Source organism: Natator depressus, chromosome 16, assembly GCF_965152275.1.
Source record: "Natator depressus isolate rNatDep1 chromosome 16, rNatDep2.hap1, whole genome shotgun sequence".
In the NCBI taxonomy this organism is placed as follows: Eukaryota; Metazoa; Chordata; order Testudines; family Cheloniidae; genus Natator; species Natator depressus.
In genome coordinates this window covers 22609261-22628911 of record NC_134249.1, presented here as the reverse complement: position 1 = coordinate 22628911, position 19651 = coordinate 22609261, and the positions used below count along the sequence as shown (strand labels likewise).

Below are 19651 nucleotides of genomic sequence, written 5' to 3'. Positions count from 1 at the left end.
AACGCTTCCCTGTTCACTTTCCCCACACCAGTCATGATTTTAGGGGCTGCTATCGTATTCCCCCTGAATCGTCTCTTTTCTAAGCTGAACGGTCCCAGTCGTTTTAATCTCACTCCTCATGTGGATATTTTTTGGTTTATTATCTGTCCCTTTCCTAAGCGTTCCTAACATTCCGTTTGCTTTTTTGACTGCCGCTACACACTGAGCAGATGTTTTCAGATTGTTGAACAAAACTGAAAGGAAGTTTGAGCTATGCAGATGTAAGAGACTGAGAATTGACATACAGACGAAGCAATGTATTCTGCACCTTCTTGGCCCTTTCTAGCTGGTAGACTGGTGGCAAAAGAGCTTGGCTCGGCTCGGGTATGGCTAACCTGCCACATTTAAATATTGAAAAATGGGAACCGCAATAGCAGAACACACAAGCAGTTCATCTGATGCCAGATCTCCACTGGGGTTATAACGCAGGGATTTAGATGGCCCATCTAGTCTTGTATCCTTTGTCTCCTGCTGATGCTTTAGGCAAAGGCAACAGAACTCACCCCAATAATATCTCTAGACTGTATATGAAGGAAACATTATCTGATATGAGAATAATTTCAGGACTGCCATTAACTCTGTTGTCACAAAGAATAGTCTGTTCCATCATTTCATTGCTGCTGGGTTTTTTTGGGGTGTGTTTTTTGGTTTTTGCACTTTGTTAAAGAACTATAAACATGCATTTAAAAGAAAAAAAATCAGAAGGAAAATGCAAACTGGACTTCACCGAGCTGGATTTAATGGTCCCCCAACAGGCTCCTGTTCTCTGGGGAGTTGAATGGGACATTTGTATATTAAGGATTTCACATTGATTCTCTCTTGTAAACTACAGAACCCTTTGCAAGCAACAGAGACTTGCATCCCTCAGGCATTATGGATGTCAATGGATGTTCTGGGTTCTGCATAAACCGAAGAATAGTCCTAGACGTATAGCACAGAACACAGGGCACTTGGGGAACTTTTGTTGCCTTTTCAAGGACATAACATGAAATGACATTTTTGGCATACGTTAATCAACCAACTTGCTTCCTCTATCAGTGAAAAGACTTTTATTTATAAATTAAAAAAAAGCAAATGATGTATATAATATTTGAAAAAAAAAATGGTTCCGTTCACTGGAATGGGGAAAATGGCTCTAATAAATATCTAGGGCTGGCTGGAATACAATAATTCCATGTAGCTACAATTTTTGAGATTTCAAAATGTTGTTTCAGTGCAGACCTGAAATTTTTCAAGAGAGACAGACTCCAGAAAAGCCAGTAATTGGAGTACTCAACTGGGATGTGGGAGACCCAGGGTTAAGTCTCCCACACCCCAGATGAGTGTCACGACCACAAGGCAATATGACTGTTCTGGGCTCTCTTTCTCCCCCTCCCCACCACAGGAATTCCATCTTGGGCCTGGGAAACCTTCCCAAGGAAACTTTAGCCCAAACGGATAGATTTTTTTGAAACATTTCAGTTTCAATAAAACCGGCTTATTTAGAAGGAAAAAAGTTGTCAACTATTTTTTTGACCAGCTTTACACATTTCCCATCCTAATGTCACGTTGACAAAGACCAAAATAAAAAGCCCACAGACTTGAAAGATGATTCATTTAACCACGTTACCTCAACTGCTTGTTTATGAATTTATCATCTGTTAGGCAATTGCCACAGACGGACTTTCAACTCTTATCCAAACGCCTGATCCAAAACCAGGGGTGGATCTTTCAGTTGATTTCAGTGGGCTTTCGATCAGACCTTTAATGCTATTTCTCTTCTGAGAAAAATTGTTCTTCTTAACCTCTGAGGCTAGGACAAGAAGCAATGGGCTTAAATTGCAGCAAGGGAGGTTTAGGTTGAACATTAGGAAAAACTTCCTACCTGTCAGGGTGGTTAAGCACTGGAATAAATTGCCTACGGAGGTTGTGGAATCTCCATTGTTGGAGATTTTAAAGAGCAGGTTGGACAAATGCTTGTCAGGGATGGTCTAGATAATACTTACTCCTGCCATGAATGCAGGAGACTGGACTAGATGACCTCTTGAGGTCCCTTCCAGTCCTATGATTCTGCCTCTGAGTCTCTGACCCCAAGAAACCTATTGAGGTCACTACCTTGCCTGGCCCTTTTGCTTGGCTTTCACAGGGCTGGAACTTTCTAAATCTCACTAAATTGTTTGGATCTAATAATTCTAAGTGTTTCCTGAGACTGACTGTCACCGGAGCCCTGTGGGAAAGTGTGCAGGATGGGTGACATCCAGGCCCGACTGGAGCCATGGGCAACCCCCCGTGACTTCCATGGGGTCAGCATTTCACCGTGGTGGTGGTGGTGGGGGGGGAAGGTATTTTCCAAAACACTCTGCTTCATTCCCATTTATTTATATGAGAGCAGAGTCGGGCCAACACCGAGTGCTTTGGGAATCCCCCGCTCCCAGCTGGTGGTACAGTCTATTCTGAATGCCAGATGCATTTGCCCTACTCGATCCCCCGGGACAGGGCTCTCAAAGCCTCCAACATTCCACCTTCTCTAGCTTCTGACCTGCTTCTCGGGTTCTTTGCAGTGAACATGGTGAAAGGTGCCGGCTTGGCACCTGGGGGATAAAGGACTCGCTCCCAGAACAGGGGTGGCCCAGGTAGTACCATAAATGCTGCCCCTCTCTGGCAGTGCACCTAAACCCTGACCAGGGGGGAGAATTCATTCTCCGTGGCCCATCCCTGGCCTCTCAGCTGAGATGGCCAGTGTCCATGGTGGACCTCGTCTCCCGGGGAGGGGGCTGAGATTTCTCGTGAATTCTTAACAGATGAATACACGTGGGGTTCTCTCATCTCTACTAATGGCTGTGGGACCCCAAAACAAATCTATCTCCTGGACCTTTGCTTTGGTTGGTTGGCTTAATGCAGCATGAACAGTTATTAGCTCAAGGATTTCTCTGACCCTGTTGCCCATGGCGTCTGGGCACTCCAGTGGGACAGTGCTGAATGATAAGGCCTACGTCAGCGGTGAGACAATGTGGGGGAGGGAATATCTTTTATTGGACCAACTTCTGTAGGGGAGAGAGACAAGCCTTCAAGCTACACAGAGCTCTTCTTCGGGTCTGGCCTGGGTAAGCTCTCAGGCTTGTCTCTCTCCCCCACAGAAGTTGGCCCAATAAAAGGTATTGCACCTCCCCCCACCTTGTCCTGGGACTGTCACGGTAACAATAACGCTGCACACAGCTAGGTAAGCGGTGCTCACTCCAGTCCATGTGCGGCTGGCCTGTATTTAGAGCCATCCCTTCACAAGAATCCAGGGAGGCAGTAAGACACTGACCAGGAGTCAAGAGCCATGCCACTAACCTCCTGTGTGCAAGTCAGCTGGCCTCTCTGGGCATCGCTTTCCGCTCCCACCCTTCCTCTGGTTTGTTTAGAGCACGAGTTCTCTGAGGGAAGGACTCTCTCTGAGCCTGTGTCTGTGTGGCGTGTCGCACTGATGCTGGTGGGGCGTCATACAGATGAATGACAATCACGGTGTGGCAGCCTGTCTTAGTTCTCACCCTTTCTCTCTGTGTTTGTTTTTTTTTTTCCAGTCGATTTGGTACAAAGTGTGCCCGCTGCGGCAGGCAGATCTATGCCAGCGACTGGGTAAGGAGAGCCCGCGGCAATGCCTACCATCTTGCCTGCTTTGCCTGCTTCTCCTGTAAAAGGCAGCTGTCTACTGGCGAGGAGTTTGGCCTGGTGGAAGAGAAAGTGCTGTGCCGGATTCACTATGACACAATGATAGAGAACCTCAAGCGAGCAGCTGAAAATGGTATGCAGACCCTCCGGGATACTCGCTGGCACCGCTCTCTCCTGAGAATATCACCCTCCATGTTAGTAGAATGGCCGAATAAGCGGATTTTCCCCGCCTTCCCCTCCTGTTCCTTTACTAGGTAACTAAGCCATAGTGCTAGCCCATCTCTGTGTGCATTGGTGCTGGGGCCAGTTCAAACAGCCCGCTGCTGGACCCCCTGGGAGCGGGGGGTGCTGCTGGACCCCCTGGGAGCGGGGGGAGCTGATGCACCCCCTGGCTTGAAGTGGTTTCCCTCATATACAGGCTTTGCAGTTTGGTTCATTAGCTCTCAGCACCCCCACTATACAAATTGTTCCAGCAACCCTGGCTGGATGAGGCTTACCTAGAAAGCTGGGCAGTCCAGATGGCAGCAAACACCAACCTCATCATCCCTGGTGGGCAAGTTCTCTGTGGGCAAAATTCCACCCTCAGATGCCTCCAGAGTGGACGGGGGCCTGTGTGTGCCCCAGGGCAGAGTTTGAGCCTTTGCTTTAGAGCCCTGGTGTTTTCCAGATTCTGCAGAGATGTGTCCACAGTCTCCACAGGGTTAAACCTCCCACTGGGGTGGCATGGCCAATTTAACCTATTTGTTTCCCACTAGCCTTGCTAGTCTCTGTACCCCCGGCAGCGCTGAGCTCCATGCAGCTGCTGCTGCTCTGGGTGAGAAGTGGCTGCCCCTTGCGAACAGCTGCCCCATGCTGTCTGCTGCCTCTTCTCCTGCCTTGGAGCCTCCCACTGGTGCCGCTTTTTCCAACTGCCCTGGGGCTCTATCTGTGTGTAGGTGGCATGTCTAGGTGCCATCCGGGAGCAAAACAAGCCCTTTATTCTCCTCCTCCCTGGCCTTCTGATAGGAGGCCCGAGGCAGACGTTTCCCTAGGCTACCAGGATCCCAGCAGGATCCAAAGTGGTGACTGAGGTCCTGGAAGAGCCTTGAGGGGCCTAATCTGGCAAAGATTTCGTGGTAGCGCTAGGCAGGGGGGAGGGGTGGTGCTGTCATTCTCTCAGCACTGCTGCCCCCAAACGCACGGGAGGGCCTGGGTGCCGAGAGTTCTCTCTCAAGGAAATGGAGGCCCCAGTCTCGGCTTTGATTGGATGCGTTGTTGCTTGGGTTTGCTGGTCTCCCGTTGTAGCACGCGGGGCAGGAAGCAGTAGGGATTTTGAGTTGGTGAGTCATAAATCTAGAAGATGGGAAACCTGGCAGTCAGACCAAACATTCCCCTCATTTTCCACTGGCCCTGCCCTCCCATGGATCCCGCCACTTCCCAGTTGTGCTGGACTGCGCGCTGACCTTCCCCTTACTGTAAGCACAATTGGAGAGCGAGACAGCAAGGATCTGGTTTCTCAATCAAGTCCCACACCTCTCAGGGAGCAGCAGAGGTCAAATGCAAAACGGAGCAGCTCCCTTCCCCTTGAACTAATTCCAGCTCCCTCTTCCTGAGTGGCAACATTCAAATGGACACAGAAAGAACCCAACTGGCTGAGCTAATCGAACACAGGGCAGTGCGGGGCTGGACTGCACTCAGGGCTGGAGAGTGCTGGTGTTTATATTTTATACCAATAAAATACAGTAAGAACTGGCTGCTGGAAATGAACAAGGCAGCTGGACTGTGAGATGCCAGGGGCTGGGGTAGAAGAGGCTCTCGTGGGAATGGCGAAGTTCGGCATGGATGATGTGGAGGAGCTGGCCATGTGGGGAGTCAAATGAATGGTCCAAGGGTTGAAAAGTTGGATTGTTTGAGCACAGTCCCTAGCTCTCGTGCATTACGCACAGCTGGTCGGTGGGTGACTTGGGATGTTTGGAGTCTGATGAAATTCAGCTTTAGGATTTGGGTCCCTGGTGAGTTCACCTTGAAGTCAGCAAGTCTTGTGAGACGCTGCATTGTAACTGTGCCATGGGGCGAGCTGCTGAGGTGGCATATCCTGGCTTTTAAGCTGCATTGTGACTGTGCCATGGGCGCGAGCCGAGTGTCAGGTGCAGGGACAATTTTACAGGTTATTGCCATTAAACCTAGTGTTGATTGAGCCATCTAAACTGCTTTCGTGCCAAAGTTTTTGGTGACGGCTCTAGAATGCTTTGGAGAAGTCGCAAGCTCACAACGCCAGAGAGAGCCTAGCACGGTCCTGCTTTTTTCCTCAGCTTCTCAGCTCGGTAAGAGCTGATGCACTGTTCCTTGGCCGGGCATTTTGGAGTGGGAGGGGCCGAGCTGTGCTTTGTTAGTGCCCAGCTGACAGACGTGTACATTACTTGTGCAAAAAACCAGTCTCAGACATTCTGGATCTATGCGGCATATCAAGGGTTAGGCGATAACGCAGCTATGTGAGAAAATACGGGCATATAATAGTTAGCATTTATACAGTGAGACAAAGAACATCGTCCCTCTCGGGTGGCTGGTGAGAATTGCCCACAGCATTGTCTTCAGGTGGTGCTGCACATTGCAGTTATCACAAATAAGCCAGTAGTATTCTCACAGCCAAGGTCAGCCAGAAGCCATGTGTAACGCAATGGTGTGGATGCAGAAAGGCCGGTGGAAATGCCCTGGGAAAGCTAGCTAGATGTGAGGCCCATAACGTGAGCATCACAGTGTCTCTGGCCAATAGAATGGGTGGAGGTGAACGAGTGCTCATGCCATTACAAGGGATTTATCGTTAGTCAAGACGAAGACGGCAGGGGTCAGTGGCAGCATCTCTACCAGGGCCCTAGTGCCCCCAGGGAGCTCTGGCCAATCCCAGCAACTGCCTCTCCTGATGCTGAATCTGGGACTGTCCTCTCCTCTTGCCCCAGCATGAGAGCTGAGTGTCTGTCCCTGCAAACTGAGGCGTGGCCTGGTGCATGCTGAATGTTTGCTTTTGTTATTTGACTGCTTGTGTGGAGTGAGGTGTAGATGCCTGCAGAGTCATTGTGCTGCCAGCGAAATTGTCACTGGAGAAGACCTACCACCTGTGAAGATGGCCTTCTGAAAGGGGAGAAGGAATGGTCCCAGGAATCAGTAGGGTGCAGGAATTGCTTTGTGATCTAAATGCTCATTTGTAGCTAAACCCCTGCCATGAGGCCGACAGAACACTTTTCCCATACGAATGGCTCAGAGGAGGTGCTGTCGGGTGCAGGGAGTCACATGAAGGTTTTCAAAACCCTGCTTGAGCCCTTCCAGGGTGCCACTGGACACAGACAGGTTGTGATAAAAGCTGGCTGTGAAAGCAGGTTGGTCAGTCTCACAGGGCACAGCAGCAGGCCCGTGGCCGGTGCTTGCAGAGCGTCTGACTCTGAACTGAGACGCATTGAGAGCACTTCTGTTTCGCCTTCTGGTGAGCAATGGCCAGACCCCAGCTGTGTAAATGGCGCAGCCCCTTGACTTCAGTGGAGACTGACTCCTCAGAGGATCTGGCCCCAGGTATCTAATGACTGACTAATCTAATCTAATCTAATGACTGACTAATGCCTGACTAATCTAATCGCCTTTTATGATGAGATTACTGGTTCTGTGGATTAAGGGAAAGCAGTGGATGTATTGTTTCTTGACTTTAGCAAAGCTTTTGACACGGTCTCCCACAGTATTCTTGTCAGCAAGTTAAGGAAGTATGGGCTGGATGAATGCACTATAAGGTGGGTAGAAAGCTGGCTAGATTGTCGGGCTCAACGGGTAGTGATCAATGGCTCCATGTCTAGTTGGCAGCCGGTGTCAAGTGGAGTGCCCCAGGGGTCGGTCCTGGGGCCGGTTTTGTTCAATATCTTCATAAATGATCTGGAGGATGGTGTGGATTGCACTCTCAGCAAATTTGCGGATGATACTAAACTGGGAGGAGTGGTAGATACGCTGGAGGGGAGGGATAGGATACAGAAGGACAAATTGGAGGATTGGGCCAAAAGAAATCTGATGAGGTTCAATAAGGATAAGTGCAGGGTCCTACACTTAGGACAGAAGAATCCAATGCACCGCTACAGACTAGGGACCGAATGGCTAGGCAGCAGTTCTGCGGAAAAAGACCTAGGGGTGACAGTGGACGAGAAGCTGGATATGAGTCAGCAGTGTGCCCTTGTTGCCAAGAAGGCCAATGGCATTTTGGGATGTATAAGTAGGGGCATAGCGAGCAGATCGAGGGACGTGATCGTTCCCCTCTATTCGACACTGGTGAGGCCTCATCTGGAGTACTGTGTCCAGTTTTGGGCCCCACACTACAAGAAGGATGTGGATAAATTGGAGAGAGTCCAGCGAAGGGCAACAAAAATGATTAGGGGTCTAGAGCACATGACTTATGAGGAGAGGCTGAGGGAGCTGGGATTGTTTAGTCTGCAGAAGAGAAGAATGAGGGGGGATTTGATAGCTGCTTTCAACTACCTGAAAGGGGGTTCCAAAGAGGATGGCTCTAGACTGTTCTCAATGGTAGCAGATGACAGAACGAGGAGTAATGGTCTCAAGTTGCAATGGGGGAGGTTTAGATTGGATATTAGGAAAAACTTTTTCACTAAGAGGGTGGTGAAACACTGGAATGCGTTACCTAGAGAGGTGGTAGAATCTCCTTCCTTAGAGGTTTTTAAGGTCAGGCTTGACAAAGCCCTGGCTGGGATGATTTAACTGGGAATTGGTCCTGCTTCGAGCAGGGGGTTGGACTAGATGACCTTCTGGGGTCCCTTCCAACCCTGATATTCTATGATTCTATGATTCTATCTTATCTGTCGAGTTCTGTGCTGGCTCAGTCTGGTAGGTCTCCTCCAGCCCTGGCTGCTATCTCTGTACTGAGACGGAGAGATGCACTTGGGTCTTTCTGCATAGGTAAAGGTTTAATAGACTCTTTTGGGAGGAACGCTTCCCATGGTACGGTACAGGTGGGTGAGTCGGGAATCGTGGCCTACCCTTGCTCCTGTTTCCACACGTGGCCTCATGCAGCTGGCCTGTTTTTCTGAGGGATGGTGTTGGAGTTCTTGCCTGCTTATCAAAGCAGATTCATTTAGCTCAATTACGTGATTCAAACTGCATTGTGCTACAGTGGTTTTGAATGAAGCTTAATTTTCTCCTAGGGTGACGATTTCTCCTGGCCTGGGCAAAACCTTGGGGCCTCCCCAGTGCTGCAGAAACTAAGGCTATTCTGTGGGCTGCAGTTAGGCAGGAGACCAAAGGGCTAATGCTAACAAAGAGACTGTGTGGGAGAGCTGTGTGCAAGGATCATTACTAGACTGGACTAGGAGTGATCAGGAGAGCTCACAGGGTGCTTGTTTCTTGCCTAGATCATGGACTCTCATATCTTTCCACCAAACTCTTGGAGCACAGAAGAGGCTGAGGAGAAAGGGGGAGGAGGGGAGAGAAGTTTAAATAAGAGAATTTCACATGGGGGAGCTAGTCTTGTCCCCAGTGCCTTCCCCTGCCATTTATTACCCTCTAATTAACATCAGAGCTCTCTGCAGATGAAAGCACTGCCGAAGTGCTAAGTACTGTTCTTATTTTTGTTTGCTGGGGAGGCCGGTGTGTGTTTAACTCGGGCGGATGTGCTGTTGAGGGATGTGAATGTGGTGCACCATCCTCGGCTGCATGTGGAAACGATTACCCAAAATGACATGAAAACAATCAGAGTGTGTTTACAAGGTTTAAGCAACGAGATGAAAACAAAATGTCAAATCCGCCTGGGAGGGTCCTGACTCTGGGATGCTTGTTTGCGGGACGTCAGTCCACATGGCAGACCGATGCCTGGGGTACAGTGCTGCTCTTAACAATGCGGGTGTGTTGCTGTGTCTGCTTGGATTAGCCCTTGGTGGGAAGGGGACTACAGGGGGAAGATGCCACTTGTCCTGACATGGGGATATTGAATGTTGTGATCCCCAGCCGGTGTGAATGGGTCGGTTCTCTGGCTAGCGTAAATGGCCATTGCTCTGTTGGAGTGGTTGGAGCTTCCCCAGTTTACACCAATTGAGATGCTGTCTCTCTCCTGCCGCTTAGGCACAGGGTGGTTGTTCCCAAAGGGAGATCACACCAGCCATGCAGGGCAAGCAGCAGGAGGAAGCCCAGTGGCAGCTGGGCGGAGTGGCTGTGCCGCATGATTCTGCAGCTTAAAGCCAGCGTTTCCTGCACTGGAACCAAACAAGGAAACCCTGAGGAGAGGATGGGAAAGGTGTGGAGAGGAGCAACGTCTGGAGAATTGCAGAGGGCCACACATTTCCCTCACCCCAGTAATTACAAAGCAATTTCTTCTGCACATGAGGTTTTATGTATAAGAAAAATAAACAGATGTTGCTGAAGCCTGAATCCCATTCATCATCCTACAGGAACAAGTCAAACTGGCTGAGAAAGCCCTTCAGTGTGGGCCAAGACAATCACAGCCTGGTGCAGCCTACAAAGCAAACAGCTCCTGGTGCAGGGAAGGGGGAGCTGCTGAACCCCACTTCAGGCACCCACCCAGTCTGAGCACGGCCAGCCCTAGCATGTCTGAGAACCCTGGAGGGAGCCCTGCACTCAGGAATCACTTCGTAGAAGCAGGTCTTATAGTGGGTGCCATTTCCAGGACTTTGTGGAAGATGAAGGTTCTAATATTCCCCAGGGTCATGACGTGACCTCATGCCCCAGGTCCACTCCCTAAAGCTGTTTGTGTGCGGGTGGGCGCTGGCAAGGCACAGCCTTGTTCTGTATTTCAGATGCAAACTGATTCTGGCTGAACGTGCATGAATCAAACGCACAATATCCTTTTCCTCTCCTGTTTTCCCCATTGCAGTGGTTTAGCTGCATATGTCCTGGGAAATACCCCACAGGAAAGCACCCCACAATGGCCGGGGAGGGTAGGGAACCCAGATGACCAACACCACAGGTCTTATTCACTGCTCGCTGTAGGAGTCCTAGATCCAGCCTCCAGGATTGAGGGGTTTACGTTCCTCGCATGGGAGGAGGATTTGGGAGGCAGAAGTAGCTGGAAAGACCCCCCCCCCACAAACTACTTACATGGCAGAAATAGTCTTTTTAGCCATGGAAACGACTAGTTTTAGCCAGAGAGCTAGTGCAGGGCAGGGGCAATGGATGGTGTGATTCCTGAGTGCTGGCAGGGTGAATGTCCTCCACTCCCACCCCACTTTACACTTCAGTGGGACTCGAGTGGTGTGTAAGTTTTATGCTAGGGAATTTCACCCTGAGACCCCCAAACAGGGACTCCTCTGCTGTGTAGCTGGGGACTTGGCTATCTGTCAGTAAAGCCACATCTCCTTCACGAGACACGCCCCAAGTGTTTCTCGGCACTCGCTTAACTCATTACAATGTTCAGGTTTCCAGGAGAGCTAACAAAGAGGACTTTTCCGATCCCAATTTTTTTCTCCCCACTGAGCCTTCTTGTTGTGGTGGGTCCCACCTTAATCAGCAGAGCAGAACTACCAAAGTGATTCCAAAGGACTTTGCAAACCGAAAAGTTACAGTAGATACTGCCCGTGGATTGCAGTGGGGTAACGATTATACCTGAAGCAACAGCCAGGAGTACTAGAACCTGCTCACTGATGGAGGGGATGTTGCCCAGGTTTATCCTTCAGAAAGTGCCATGAGACCTTTATCCTCCCACTGGACAGTCAGCAGGGAGGAGCGGAATGGCCCTTGCTGGAGTGTCTCAGCTGAAGGACAGCAGCTGTAGCCGGGCAGCACTTCTCCAGTACGGCACTGCAGGGTCACCACGGGGCATGCGTCTGGGGCTTGGTTCTGACTTTGAGCCACCCATAGTTTATCCCAGAGGTAAAAGTGCCAGCACCTGGGCCAGGCTGGCACAGTAGCTATAGGTACCGCAAGGGAGCAAAACATCCAGGGCCAGGCTAATCCCTGAATGACTTCCATGTGGCCTGGATTCAGTGCTCAGAGTCAAGAGTTTCGGAAGGTAGAGACCTGCTTCTGTTGTGCCTACCGATACCGGCTGGTATGGTATCTAAATGCTTGTCCTTGTTACTGTTCCCCCTTCCTCCCAGTTACCCGATACACCTACTTGTGCTGCGTCTTAACCAGACTGGGATCTCTTTAGGCCAGGGACTGCTTTTTATATTGTTTGTACAGCGCCTAGCACAACGGATCCTGATTGGGGTTCTTAGGCACTAGCCTTAGATAAATCAGAACTGTTCCTGGGGCTGGGGGAGACGGTGCAAAGACGCCTGCAGGTGCCAAGTTGAGATCATCAGTGCTAAGTGGTGTCGCTCTGTTGGGAACTTGCCAGCCCATACAAAGTTGGTGCAGGAGTTATTCAAACTATTTAGTGCCAACATTAATGTTGCAGGCTGACTACATGACAGAGGTATATAAAATCATGGGTAGTATGGAGAAAGTGAACAAGGAAGTGTTATTTACCCCTGCACTTAACACAAGAACCAGGTGGTCACCTGATAAAATTAATAGGCAGCAGGTTTCAAACAAACATAAGGAAGTATTTCTTCACACGACGCACAGTCAACCTGTGGAACTCATTGCCAGGGGTTGTTTTGAAGGCCAAAAATATAACCGGGTTCAAAAAGGAACTAGGTAAGTTCATGGAGGATAGATCTATCAATGGATATTAGCCTAGATGGACAGGGACACAACCCCATGCTCTGGGTGTCCTTAAGACTCTGACTGCCAGATGCTGGGACCGGATAACAGGGGATTATTGCCCTGTTCCGTTCATTTCCTCTGGGGCACCTGGCATTGGCCACTGTGGGAAGACAGGATCCTGGGCTAGATGGACCATTGGTCTGACTCAGAATGTCTGCTCTTATGTTAGGGGACTGAGGTTCAGTTCCCTGCTCCTCCAAAGATTGCGTGTGACCTTGGGCAAGAAACTTCGTGTCTCTGTGCCCTCCATCCCCCTCTGTACGGTGGGGATAACAGCCCTGGCAGGTTGTTGGGAGGATAAATCCTGTGAGGTGCTTGGCAATAGGGGCCACGTTTCAGAGAGATGTTAATCAACCACTCTTCACTCCTCTGTGAGGAGAGGACCTGCCTTGCTAACGTCCCTGGCAGGATGCTGCTTCGAGACCTGTTTGAACCACAGAACTTCATATTCCTCAAAAGGAAACACCCGGTACCTGCTGGAAGGGAAATGTCTCCCCCTGGCTGTAGATTGCAGCTGGTGCTTGTGCTAATTGCCAGCCACGATCAGTAGCTAACGCAGGACTCAGCTTTGCAAGCGCATGATTTCTGCACATTTTAAACACCCGGGGGTGGGGGAATCCTGTCCCCTTGTGAGGCCTTGCAGGGGAGCCAAAACCCAGGGTGGGGGACGTGGGAGCAGGCAGGAAGTGCACAGCCCTGGTATGCCAGGGAACCCAGCTCTGCGGGGGCTTCCGATGCGAGGCTGGGCAACAGGGTCTGTGTTGCTTGGGGCAGATCTAGAGGTGCAGTGACTGCTCTAGCCCTGATTCTTTCTCTTTCCCACGCTCCTCCTGAATTCCCCAGCTTGGGCTGTGCATCAAGGTCAGGGCCTGATCCTGCAGTCGGGCCAAGCTCCTATGCGCTGCAATGGGAGCTGACTTGAATAACGGGGCACTGCGTCAGGTCCTGGGGGGTTGAATCACTTTGCATGACCTAAAATAACTAGTAGCCCAAATCCCGTCAACCCAGAACTCTCCCTTACTGGGCAAGCTCCTGTTTTCAGTGACCTCCCCAGACAGTCATATGGGGAGGGGGTTAATTCTGCTCCGTCTGTATGAGAAAATCCCCTTCTCTTAGACGACTGGTTCTGGGTTCCTGTAAGTGGGCTCTAACTGGCATTCCACCATGTACAGCAACCGCATGTGCAAACAGACTGAGCCACAAACCGTAGAGATGTGTGCTCAGAACTGTCCTCTCTCCGTGTAGGCAATGGGATCACACTAGAAGGAGCGGTCCCGTCTGAGCAAGACAGCCAACCCAAACCAGCAAAGAGAGCGCGGACATCCTTCACCGCGGAGCAGCTGCAGGTAAAGTGGCCTTGGCGTGGGGTTCTGCCTGGAGTAGGGTTACGTTGCTGAATGAGTCCAGGTGACTGTTCTCCCTGTGTCCATCTGCCCTAGGTCATGCAGGCCCAGTTTGCTCAGGATAACAACCCAGATGCACAGACCCTTCAGAAACTGGCAGATATGACAGGACTTAGTAGGAGAGTCATTCAGGTAAGGGTCGGGGGAGAAGCTCTGCTCTTCTGATGCTTTGCAGTGTTACTTAGTGCCATGCTGTACTGGGGATTTTGCCACATTGAGATTCATGGAAATCACTAGCCTAAATCTCCACAGTCGTCTTACGCATGGTAGGAGTGACCATCACTGAGTCACTGCTAGGAACTGCCTAGCTGGATCTAGCAAGTGCTGGCTCCAAGGTACATGTGTTTGATTGCAGAGTCCGTTAATTGTACCAGCACTGTTCTTCCCCCCCCCTCCCCCATTTCCCACTCTTTCCTCCCCTTTCCCTTCTCTTCTTTTTTCTTTTCAAATTTGTATAATCAAAGTCTAGCTCCAAGCCAGTGCAAATACATTAAAGGGGGGGAGCTGCTTTTAATACTTGCACCAGCCACTTTACCTTGTCATTGAAAATCAGTCCAGACAACCAAGAACAAACACTCCTCAATACGAAGAAACTTTAGCTGTTCAATGCATTTCATTGAATAGAATGATAGCAAGGAGCAGCCCAGGTGAAATATTGGAAAACATTAAGGGTGAGTTTTTCAAATGAACGTGGGAGGGACTTCAACAGCCATGAGGAAAATATGTAAGGAAATTGCAGAAGCCATCACAGTGAGGGTGCACTGTATATATTGTGCAGCAAGGCAGTGAAGGTAATAATGATACAGAGTAAGGTGGAAATGCTGCCCAGTGGGTAGAGCACAAGAGCTCGATTCTGTTCCTGGCTGTGATACTGGCCTGGTGGGTGACCTTGAGCAAGTCACTTCACTGCTATGTGCCTCAGTTTCCCCATCTGTAAAATGGGGATGATGGCATTGACATCCTTTATAAGCACTTTGAGATCTATGGATGAAAAGCTCTATATAACAGCTAAGTAGTAGTATTACCTATGCAAGCAGTAAGTACAGTTCCTGTAGGAATCTCACCTTGAACATCCTGTCCCTCTTGTGCATTTATATTCTCAGCTTTCAGGTTTTACTGACATATTTTTGCATGTAAGAAAAACCTGAAAGTCTAAAACAAACCTGCGACTTTCATCCATGTTTGCCTGGCCAAAGGCAAATTTAAATGTCTAGTAGGATGAAATCTAGCTCAAACCTCAGTTACAGGGCTCTTTAATAACCCCAAGACCAATAATAAGTTTCTATCGACCAAGTGGACTATACATTGGGCAATTGCATGTGCAGATTTTTTTTTCTAAAAAAGGACCTTTCATCAGGAAACAATTTGTCAAGCATAATCCTGTGTGAAACACTTATGTTTGTTTCCTTCTCTGTGATCCAATATCCACATTCTCCACCAAAGAGAGAGGGTTTCTCAGAGTCATGGAACATTTGTACTCTGACCTACCTCTGAAAAAAATTTAAAAAGGAAGAAATAAAATTAATACTTTAGCATTTTTTAAAAAATGGCCATTCACGTGTATCTTACTGTAGCAGAAAAAGCAGGATTCAGCATCCTAACTACAGCCAGAGGTTACTGGGTGTTGTTTTAATCCAAGCAATGAGATACACACCTATTGGCTTCATTGGACCGGTCTGTACTGCCTGGCTGTACAGTATGAGTCTGTCTCCACTGCAGAGTTAACCCAGGCATTGCCCCAATGCCTCCCCCCCGCATACACACACAAACCTTGAGTCTGAGTGAGGCTTTCAGTCACAATGGTAACTCACTCGCTTTGCAGTGAAGCACTTAAGTATGATAGTCCTCCAAAGCCTTCCCACAATTCTCCCTGTGTGCCCAGAAAGACAAGAAGACAGGTTTCCCCCTCACTCACTGGGGAGGATTCATAGAGTGGCTCAGCTTGCTGCAGCACAAAGGACTCTAGGATGCGCCCCCAGAAGTTCGAGGGGGACACACAGGTGAGTGCAGCGCCAGGGAGGCCTCTAAACTCAGGCAGGGCTAGGCTAACCTGGGAGCTCAGATGTTCGTGCCAATCGCCCACGTTCACTCTGCAGTGAAGAGACACACACACAACGTCCCGTCTCAGCATGCACTGGACTCCGTGTGAAACCCGGGGTGGACCCTTGGCAAAGGGGAACGTCTTTTTATTTGATTGTTCCAAAGTCCTGGTTAGGAACATAGTAGGGGAACTTCCCGAGATGTTATAATATTGCTACCAAGTGCTTCCACTGAGCTTGGTTCTGAGCACTGAAAGACCAAGATAACAGTTGGTAGCTCTCCATTAAAAACGGGTGGATTTTAAGGCCGGAGGAGACCTTTTATGATCATCTAGTCTGACCTCCTGTATAACACAGGCCATGAAATTTCACCCAGTGATTCCAGCATCAAGCCCAACAGGTTCTTCATTGCATTAAAGCTGGGTTGTGTCATTTCATGAGCCAAGGCAAATTAATAGTAAAAATGCAGCCAAAGAGCCCTGACGCTCATGCTTCACGGCGTTGAAACTTCTGCTCTAACATATAAAATAAAGGCGGCGAGGCCAGCACAGCGTGGTGGTGGGAAGATTTCCCCATGCACAGAATTCCAAGGAAGCCCCAGGTCTGTTGTGGTCTCTGTGATCGATCAAACCTCAGTGCAGATCTCGCTTGACCCAAATGGTTTGGTTTCTGTTGGCGTTGCAGGTTTGGTTTCAAAACTGCAGAGCACGCCATAAAAAGCACACACCTCAGCACACGGTGCCGCCTTCTGGAGCCCCCCAGTCCCGGATCCCTTCGTCGCTCTCTGATGACATCCACTATTCTCCCTTTAGCAGCCCCGAGAGGGCCAGGATGGTAACCCTGCACGGATACATAGAGAGTAAGTGTCAACCACACCACGTGGTGTAGTGTACGTGGCGGGAGCAGAAAGGGAGATGGGCCTGCTGGGTAGGCTTGCCAGGTGTCCGGTTTTTGACCAGAACGCCCAGTTGAAAAGGGACCCTAGTGGCGCCGGTCAGCACCTCTGATCAGGCTGTTGCAAGTCTGGTTGGCGGTCCTGCGGATCTAAGACAGGCTAGTCCCTACATGTCCTGGCCCCGGACTGCGCCCTGGAAGTGGCCAGCAGGTCTGGCTCCTAGGCGGGGGGCGGGGTCCACGCCCCGAGCACCGGCTCTGCACTCCCATTGGCCAGGAACCATGGCCAATGGGAGCTGGGGGCGGTGCCTGCAGGTGAGAGCAGCACGCGGAGCCTCCTGCCACCCCCATCCCCAGGAGCTGGACCTGCTGCTGGCCGCTTCTGGGGCGCAGGCAGCGCGGAGCCAGGACAGGCAGGGAGCCTGGCTTAGCCCTGCTGTGCCACTGACTGGGAGCCGCCCAAGGTAAGCCTGTGTCCCAACCCTGAGCCCCGCCCCCAACCCGGGGCTCCCTCCTGCACCCCAAACCCCTCATCCCCGGCCTCACACCCCAGAGCCTGCACCCCCAGCTTGAGCCTGCACTCCCCCACACACCCCAGCCTGGAGCTTCCTCCTGCACTCCAAACCTCTCAGCCACAGCGTGGAGCACCCTCCTGTACCCCAAACCCCTCATCTCTGGCTCCACACCAGAGGCCGCACCCCCAGCCGGAGCCCTCGCCCTGTCCTGCATCCCAACCCCCTGCCTCAGCCCGGAGCCCCCTCTTGCACCCTGAACTCCTCATTTCTGGTCCCCAGTTAGAGCCCTCACCACCTCCCCAACCCCCTGGGCCAGCCCAGTGAAAAATGAGTGAGTGAGGGTGGGGAGAGTGAGTAACAGAGAGAGGGGGGATGGAGTGAGTGGGGGTGGGGCCTCGGAGGAGGGGTGGGGCAAGGGTTCGGTTTTGGGCAAGTAGAAAGTTGGCAACCCTGCTGCTGGGGAAAGTAAGGGCTTTGTAGCAAGAGAAGCTCTGTTCAAAGAAGTTAATGGTGCCATTGCATAGATATCCGCCATCAAGAACTTCCTTGTGAATGTACAGTGCACAAATGGTGCAGATACTCTTCTTTGCAGGGTCTGACGTCTTATTAATTGTGGACCATGGTCAGGGGAGCGCCTGATTCCCTATAGAGAAAAGGCCCCTGGAAAAACTCTCTGGCCTTTGGAGCTTTCTGAAGGGTCTATTCAGCCGAGCAGACCAAAGAGCTTAATGCCAGCTGTGATGGAGAGAATCAGAGAGGTGGAGAAGGGAATGGATAAAGGAGAAGTCCTAGTTATGGTCTTTCAATAGAATCAGTCATCCTCAGCTGAGGTCATTGTATTGGCTTCACGTTGTTGGTCATTATTCCTCCTTCCATTTTCCTTGTAAATTGGGGATGATGGCTAATGACCGTGTAGTTATTACTTAATTTGGAGATTGAGTGGTCTTGTTCCCATGAATGGGATCAGAAGTTTTCTTCCTATCATTCTAAGTGCTGATTAATCATTTGTGAATGGTGGGTCCCAGAACACCCACTTCATTAATGGGCTGCTAACGTGGGTACAATGACTACACTGGATCATTTTGCTTTTAAGAAAATCTGAAGGTTTTCTCCCTTCTCTCTTGATCCATATGCACCTTGATAGAAGCTAATTTTTGTTAAGCATCAGTATGCTGGAAACAAAGCAAGGATGTCCGAGTTACTCTTCCTGGACTTTCCTCCTACTACTCAGTCCGGACCAATGTCTTGCTCAGTATCCTGGCTGCCTAGCCTAGAGGGTGTGTGTGTGTTGTTTATAGCATAATGGCAACTAATTTAGTTCTGGCACAAAGAATAATTGATTGAAGGTCACAGAGGCTGAAGCCCTCTTCTCATTCACAGGTCAGGTACAGTGTGGGCAAGTGCACTGTAGACTTCCCTACACTGCTCCACCAGTGCACCTCAAAGCAGACTTGGAAGGACCACTATCTAATAGGGGTGAGAAGGTAAATGTAGTCCCTGTTCCAGGCGTGGAGTCCAAGCATTAATTGTAGTAAAGTTGTGTATAATATAATTGCCACAGCCTCGTGCTGCCTGTTGTCAGATGAAAGCTATTTCCTGGTGCCACCAACATCCCTCCTTCATCCAAATATCTCCCCAACTGCTATCAGCTCATCCCTACTGTCCCCATGGCCGGTGACCCTTGATTCACTCACCAACCACTGACAAAATGTCCTTCGTCTGTATGTCTTTCAGCGCCTGGTGTTCTTGTGATGTGTTGGGCTGTTGCATTTAGACTTATTGAAGTATTTTGATTCGTCCTGCCTGATCCACCATCACCCATTTGTTTGGTCTCTTCCCTTTCCGTGTAGTAATGAGCATTTTCTCATGCTTCATTACCCAGCTTTCCATGTGGTTTGTGGTGAATGGGCATTCACATTAACTCTGAGTAGAGAAGGCCTTTGCCATCCACGACCTTTCAGTTTTCCATGAGTTAACATGAAAGAGAAATGCTCCTGGAGACTCTGGCATCACTAAAAAAAACCCTCCAACCCTAAATACTACGCTACTGTGTCTCGAAACAATAACAGAAAACTACTGGATATGAACCAGTGTGGTTCAACTGAACACTGACCATGTCCGGTGTGTGGCTTACTGTTCAAATAAACATTTTACCTCCTGCCAAGACTTTCAAAAATGCATCTAAAATTAGGCTCCTAAGCTTTATTTAGGCAATTCAATGGTGGGTTGATTTTCAAAAGCCTGGGGTGTTGAGCTCCCGTTGGTTTCAGCTTTCAGCACCCGTTTCTGAAGACATTGAGCTCTGTCCTTTCTAAGCATTCAGTATTTTGTTTGGCAGCCCTGGATTATCAAACGCTTTGATAAACAGTTCTGATGCCCTTACACACGCAAACCCTACTCGTGCAGGTAGTGCAACTGGTTTCAATTAAACTACTTGCCACTT

General features: G+C 49.8%; 1 protein-coding gene across 2 annotated transcripts in view; it reads left to right on the top strand.

Moving 5' to 3' along the window:
• LHX6 (LIM homeobox 6) overlaps positions 1-19651 on the top strand; it is a 46633-nt gene that overhangs the window by 21336 nt on the left and 5646 nt on the right. For both annotated transcript variants that reach the window (XM_074974062.1, XM_074974063.1), the window contains exons 5-9: positions 3585-3805; positions 13603-13703; positions 13797-13892; positions 16484-16658; positions 18589-18692. In XM_074974062.1, coding sequence (XP_074830163.1) covers positions 3585-3805; positions 13603-13703; positions 13797-13892; positions 16484-16658; positions 18589-18692 — 697 coding nt within the window. The remainder of the gene's footprint in view (positions 1-3584; positions 3806-13602; positions 13704-13796; positions 13893-16483; positions 16659-18588; positions 18693-19651) is intronic.